Below are 7124 nucleotides of genomic sequence, written 5' to 3'. Positions count from 1 at the left end.
CCTTGCATTTGCCCTCTAGTAGCTGCAACCTTGCATTTCCATCATATAATCCAAGTCCAAAATAAATGAAAAACATTGTGGACATGAAAGTCTTTCGTAAATAACTTGGGCAAAGCAACCACTGCTTTCGGTTTCTTTGATTCAAGAGTCGGCGCTTTAACAACCATAGCTAAGTTTTCCTTTCAAGTAAAATGTGGCAAAGGGCAGTTTTATCAACCATGTGAATTACAATGTCATGAAGTTCGGGGGCAGTCCAAACCGATGATAGTTAAGCCCAATCAACGAACGCTGCTCATTCGGCCTACATACTGAAACAAATAAACTAATGTTTTCGACTCATTCCCAATCAAGTTAAATACATGCTAAGGGAATTAAGTGTGCATAAGCAATACCCAAATTTATGAGCAAATTGTAAATCAACAAGGATGGCATGAGCCTCCGCCCATAAGTGCCATACGCCTCCCAATACCTTCTTGCATAAAGGTTACTTTTTATCCCACTTGCACCAACATTTTATTTTTATAGATTGTGAACTTCTCTTCTTCGTCGTCCTTCTTCTATTTCGTTCTTCCTTTTTCGTAACCTCAAATTTGAGTAAAAAAATAATTTAAAAATAAAACAAGTAATAATAAAATATTTATCTCGCAAAAAAGGAGGTACAACACGAAAACTTCCTAAGAGATAACCCATCCTAATACTACTTTCGTTCAAGCACAGTTAGCTATGGAATTCAGATGAATCCAATCCATTTATGCTAGTATGGTCGCACCTGTTAACTTCCGCATTATCTATTTATATAAAAGTTATCGTTTATTACACTTGCACCAACATTTTACCTTTACAAATTATGGTTTCTTCTTTTGGACCATCGTCCTTCTGTTTCATTTTTCTTTTCTTGAAACCTCAAATCTGAATAAAATAATAAACAAATAAACAAAACAATTAATAATAAAAGATCTATTTTCCAAACAAAAGGGTGCGACATGAAGACTTTTCAAAAAGTTATATCCATCCTAATATTTCTCTCGCCCAAACACACTTGATTGTAAAGTTTTAATGTGATTCAGTGCATTAGTACTTTAAGATCACACTCATCAACTTTTGCACAATCTATTTACATAAAGGTTATCATTTATCACACTTGTACCAACATTTTACTTTGACGGATTGTGATCTCCTCTTTTGGACCATATTTTTGTTTCATTATTCATTCCTTAGAACTTTGAATCTAAACAAGTAATAGTAAAAGATTTACATCGGAAAAAGAGCGATGCAACACGAGGACTTCCCAAGAGTTAACCATCTAAGTATTACTCTTACCCAAGCATACTTAAATGCGGAATTCTAATAGGATCCAATACATTAGTGCCGGTATAATCACTCCCATCAACTTCTATCTCATCTATTTACATAAATGTTATCCTTTATTGCACTTGCGCCAACATTTTATCTTTACGGATTGTGAACTCCTCTTTTCGATCATCCTCCTTTAGTTTCACTCTTCTTTCTTCGAAATTTCAGATCTGAATAAAAATAATAAATAAATAAAACAAAACAAAACAAGTAATAATAAAAGATTTATTTCACAAAAAGAGGGGTGCAACTTATTAGGGAGTGACATGGCAACAATTAATTAATTTTTTAAAATTATAAAATTATTAAAACTATATTAAAATTTTTAAAAAATAATTAATTACTATGAAAAATTAAATACCGGGTTAAAATGATTTTTGTATAGAGGTTAGATTGCTAATACGTTAATATGACTAATGGAATTGGGTTGTTCTGGTTTCAATTGATGAAGATAGATGTTTTCTTTTTTGGGGCAAAATTGGCACGGAGAAGGGCTGGAGCTTGCGTCTAAAGGCGTGTGCTAGTACGAGTGCTGCAACTGCAAGCAATCCTTTCATCCTCTGCAACCTTCTACTATTCTACAGGTGAAACTTTAATCTAAGATTAAATATATCAAAGTCCTCGTCTTTACTTCTTTTGGTTTTATGCTTATTTTTTTAATTTCTCTGTCATCTTTACCATTCTCTGTTTAGATTTAATATATAATCATTAGAGAAGAACCTAAAACATGAAGTAAATTTGATATTTATGCATTCCTTTTTTATGACCAAAAGTATATTAACGAGTATAGGATGCACCATGATGTAAGAAAAATCAGTTCAGAAGGGCACCTGCTTTTGTGTATAAACATCTTTCATACTTCTTATGTAAAATATAGATAAAGGGAAATGAGAGTTTGCTCCTGTTTTCAATGTAATTGATAATCCAAAAACAAAAAAGAAAAAGAAAAGAAGATAAACCCAATTATAATCTGATCAGCCTAAAAAATTTTGGTTGCTGTGTGTTAGTTTTGCTTGACCTGTTTTGTTTTGGCTGATTTCTGGATTCTATTAACTAGCAATGTCAGTTGTAGGAGAATGGCGAGAAAAGAAAATTTGAATAACTTCATTGTTGGGGATTTGCCAACATTGTTCTACATCCCTGACTTCATCACAGATTCTGAGCAAGCTCGGCTCCTAAATAATGTATTTATGATTGTTATTTTCTTTCTTTTCTCTTTATGATTGTTCCAAAGCTAAATTCATTGATCGCATTTTCTATTGACACACAGATTTACCAAGCACCTGTATCAAAGTGGAAATCTTTGAAGAATAGGAGACTCCAGAATTGGGGTTTGTTAAAATACTTGTATTCTAACTCACTTTTAGAATCTCTGAAAGCTAGATGCATATTATGGAAAAAGTAAAGATGGCGTTCTGTTTCTTCTTCTGATGGACTGCATTCCTATTTTTTTGACATTGACAGGCGGTGTTGTTCATGAAAAGGGTCTTCTGTCACAAGATTGTAAGTAGATTATTTGCACTCTGTACGCCATTTCTAAACTGTAGACTTTTTTTTTTTTTCATTTTCCCCATCTCGGATAGGCTTTGAGATTAGGTTTTGTGTTGTTGGTGGCAAGTTTAACTATGCCTTCCTTTTTTGTTTGTTGTTTGTAGTGCCACCTTGGCTAGCTAAGATTACAGAAAGAATATGTGAAGAATCAGGACTTTTTCCTTCAGCAATCAACCATGTTCTTATCAATGAATACCTTCCAAACCAAGGAATAATGGTTTGTACTGGCTTTTTTCTTGTTTGTATGTATATGGGTTTTTCCTTTTTGTAATAAAATTACTTTACTCTAACATAACACGTTCTCCCGAAGCTTTTAAGAAATGCTTACTCTTTGTTTGGTAAAGTGCAAAGAAAATTGGAAACATGAAAAATTGAAAGAGTAGAAAAATTTATTAGTTCTTTCCATTAGCGTGCTTGGTAGGAAAGAATAAGGGGAAAGAAAAAAATGATTTTCTTTCTCTTTTTTCTTGGTAGAATTGAAAAATAAGGGGAAAGAAAATGAAATGAAACTTGTGAACAGTGCATCACTATACATCTCTTTCATTTTATCTCTACTTATCATTCCAACCTGAAATAATTTACTTTTATTTATGAGGAGGGAAAATGGCCATGTCTCTTATTTTCTTTCCTCACTTTTCTATCAAGTACACTCAAAATTTATTCTCTTTCTATTTTCCCACTATCTCTTTCCATCATTCTACTTTTCTACTCAACCAAGCACACTCTTAATGTTTAGAAAACTGATATTAAATTCCGATTACTACTCTTAGATGTCTCCTTTTTCATTTGTAGTAAATGAATATCATGCTACCGTGTCAGTTTCTTGATATCATATTTTATGATGGGATTAGGAAAAATTTTCTATTGTTCTTTCCCCCTCCAAGAAAAGAAGATACTCTCTAGGGTCTATATCAAATTTTTAGTACTGAAATTATCTGTTTTACAGCCACACCAGGATGGGCCAGCTTATTACCCTGTTGTAGCAATCCTGTCTCTAGGATCACCTGTTGTTATGGACTTCACTCCTCATTCAAGATTAAATTCATGCAAAAGTACGGTGATGGAAAGTGTAGTAGATAAAACTTCTGATGTGAAGGCTGCGGAAATTGAAGGAAATGATGGGCTGGATAAACATCAACCCTTTTCCGTCCTGTTGATGCCTCGCAGTTTATTGATCTTCAAGGATGATGCATATTCAGGAAAGTTGATGTCCTAGGCTGCTTTCAGTTGTGTTGTTTATAGGATATGTCTTTATTACCTTTCAAAAAAGGAAATATAAATATGAGAATTCTGTTCTTATGACTGCAGATTACTTGCATGGTATTGAAGATAATGCAGTACATCGATTGGATAAGGTAAGAAATGAAATTGTATTCGACAGGTGAAAAAGAATTTTACCTCTAATAATTTGTCTCAGATGTATCAATAAACAATTTTTCATAGCCAAGTATCATTCTATCACGGTTCTCTTTCCAGGTTGTAAATGGAATTGAAGCTTTGTCCGCTTTGTCCGGGTCTACCTCAAGCGAAGCTGAAGTGATTAGAAGTGAAGATAGCAAGACTGTGAATAGAACAATGAGCAGAATTTCTCTGACATGTAGACTAGTATTGAAGGTTCATAAAAACTTGTTCAAGTTTTAAAATGTGTTCTTAACCAATTACTGATCTCTAGCTAAAGTTTCAAGATTTAGACGAATATCTGATTTGATAAACTGTGGTTTCATGCGGAGGCAGAAATATTTATACATGTCATGTTATGTTGTATGATTGCTTTTATTTCGTTTGTGTTGGCTAAATATTTATGCAGGTCGCCAGTAGACTTCAAAATCTTATACAGGGTGAAAAACAAGGAAGGATTAGATGACTTTCATCCTTGTTTACAATCTTGCATGAAATGATGGCTTTAGCTATTGTTTAAGGAGTTACTGCAAAGCTTATTATTCTGGTAGATTCCTATCAAGGAATACTACAAATATTTTAGTATTCTAATAAGAGCTTCAAAGCGAAGAAAATATGGGTATGCCTGGCAATGTAACCCCGGCATCAACAATGAAAATGTTACCAGTTACATATTCGGAAGAATCATGGATCAAGTATTTAAGGAGGATCAGACGTGCCATATGAAAATTTTGACACGAAAATCAGTTTAGCTTGGCAAACTCAACTTTCACCACGTTACCATAAATTTCTTCACCCAGCTCTTCTTCCAATGAACTGTCTTCATGCATACCAATGGTTTGAAGAGCTTCTCCACGATTAAAAACTAAAGCATGACTCTGGTTTTCCTTCTCCTAACTTTGCATTCCCGGGCAACTTTATTCCATGGATTTCTTGGTCAAAATAGTTGTTAGGATAATTACCATTATCGGCCAAAGCACAAATGGATTTGGGCTGAATTGTAATAAGTTTGTAGGATTGGCTCGCAAACCAAGCTTGTAGGTTGGGCTCGCTTGATCTGGTCATAGGATAGGCTCGCAGGTTGAGCTCCCTTGATTGGCTCACAAGCCAGGCTAGGTCAAGCTCGCTTTCCCACGGGGTTACACGTACAAGCCAAGTTCACATAAGACCTTATGAACACGTGCTTAGTCTAAAGGAGGATACGTATCTATATGTATGAGGCTTACCTACCAAGTAGGTCATGTCAATGAACAATATTCATTTCATATAAATATACATATACTACTTACTACCTAGGAGGCATAGAGAAAAACATTCAACAATAATCAACACCTTTAACCTAATATTGTTATACCTCCCCATGAATGAGGACACATGGGGAACCGAAAGGTCACTTGAGGAATTCCCTCCACTTGCTATTGTAACCTCCCCAACCCGACCTAGATGTTAGAACTGAATTCGGGAGATTGCATCAGCCACCCGCTAGCAGGGTTATCGAAGTTTTTGAAAATAATGATTTTAAAAAATTTATTTAATTTAATAGAAAACATAATTTAAAAATATTCCTCAACGTTTTAATTATCATCTAGCAACAGAAGAAAAATGACATTTACTTACGTATTTAATAAAACCGAGGTTCATGCATACTAATTAATAATCAAAGCATAATATCTTAAGAATTCAAATAAAATGTCATGTAGAATAAAAATAAACCTAAGTCCTAAATCTCATGCCACAGTTTGAAATAAAATATTATAGTCCTTAAATAATAAAATAAAATAAATCAAAAGATTAAGCCTTAATAAATTGGAAATAAAATAGACAATGTCGAGACCATCCGGATGTCGTGCCTTCGTCCTAACCTAGTGGGTTATCTATAAGGATGAAAATTTAAGGGGGTGAGCTTTTACTCTCAATGTGAGTCCATTTACAATAAAATCAATGCGATAGTTATTAAAACACATTAATTAACATTGCATAAAATAATCATATATAGATATTGATTTTAGGTCCAATTAAGTCTTGCTTTAGTTTTTGATTTTATTAGAGATTTTGAAAGTTACCAATGATGAATATTGAATTTTTTTGATGAATTAACATGGATTTAGAGCTTTAATTTTTTTATATGATGATTTTATTAAGTGATTTTAATAGATATTGATTTTAGGACTAAATTGTGAAAAGAATAAATATTAGGGTTTGGTATTAAATTTCTGATGATCAAGAGTTTATGATAGCTTATAATATTTAGATAAATTTTCAATTGAGAAAAAAATTAGTTCATTTGATGGACTAATTGGTAAGGGACTAAATTGCAAAAACTGTAAAAGTTAGGGTAATTGTATAATTTTAAAAATTTAGGGGTATTAATTGTGAAGTGAATTGAAATTAAAATAAATGCTAATGAATGAATAATTTTATATTTTAGATCAAGAATCTGTAGACAAACGTGAAAAAGGGAAATTAGCAGAATAGCCCTGAACTTCAACAAATTTTACAATTTAACCCAGGTAAGTTCGTATGGTTAAACTTTAAAGTTTATATATTAAATTGATGAATGGTATTATGTATTTATTCATATCTATTGTTGAAAATAATAAAAAATTATTGTTAAAATTATGAAATTGAATTAAGAATTTCAAACGAGTGGAACGCTGGATTGAGTACAATCGTTTTGTTGGCAAAAGATTAATAGACGGTAAATACAAAGGATGAATTGACGACAAATTACCCAAGTAAACTGAGGTTCAGCATTTGTTGCGAACTTTTGTGTTTACTTTCCGTTTAGCTCTTTCGAGCTTCTGTTTAACTCATATGAGTTT

General features: G+C 32.8%; 1 protein-coding gene across 3 annotated transcripts; it reads left to right on the top strand.

The window, feature by feature from the left end:
* Positions 1-1760: 1760 nt before the first annotated feature.
* Positions 1761-4668, top strand: LOC107891365 (alpha-ketoglutarate-dependent dioxygenase alkB homolog 6). Of its 3 annotated transcripts, none has more exons than XM_016816137.2 (8): positions 1761-1937; positions 2426-2537; positions 2624-2684; positions 2818-2856; positions 3009-3121; positions 3851-4103; positions 4213-4259; positions 4381-4668. In XM_016816137.2, exons 2-8 carry the CDS (start codon positions 2430-2432, stop codon positions 4543-4545), a joined length of 786 nt encoding a protein of 261 aa, XP_016671626.2. In that variant the 5' UTR covers positions 1761-1937; positions 2426-2429; the 3' UTR covers positions 4546-4668. The 3 variants fall into 3 exon arrangements, with proteins under 3 accessions (XP_016671626.2, XP_016671624.2, XP_016671625.2); XM_016816135.2 differs by having other exon boundaries at positions 2420-2537; XM_016816136.2 differs by having other exon boundaries at positions 2411-2537.
* Positions 4669-7124: the final 2456 nt, after the last annotated feature.

Source organism: Gossypium hirsutum, chromosome D09, assembly GCF_007990345.1.
Source record: "Gossypium hirsutum isolate 1008001.06 chromosome D09, Gossypium_hirsutum_v2.1, whole genome shotgun sequence".
Taxonomy (NCBI): domain Eukaryota; kingdom Viridiplantae; phylum Streptophyta; class Magnoliopsida; order Malvales; family Malvaceae; genus Gossypium; species Gossypium hirsutum.
The sequence above is the reverse complement of the archived record's forward strand: the minus strand, read 5'-3'. Positions and strand labels throughout refer to the sequence as shown.

Bases quoted from the DNA above. Each gene is read 5' to 3' on its own strand.
- LOC107891365 (XM_016816137.2), top strand. From the start codon at position 2,430: ATGGCGAGAAAAGAAAATTTGAATAACTTCATTGTTGGGGATTTGCCA. The intron at 2,857-3,008 runs GTAAGTAGATTA...TGTTGTTTGTAG, and splicing joins GGGTCTTCTGTCACAAGATT to TGCCACCTTGGCTAGCTAAG. The intron at 4,260-4,380 runs GTAAGAAATGAA...TTCTCTTTCCAG, and splicing joins CAGTACATCGATTGGATAAG to GTTGTAAATGGAATTGAAGC.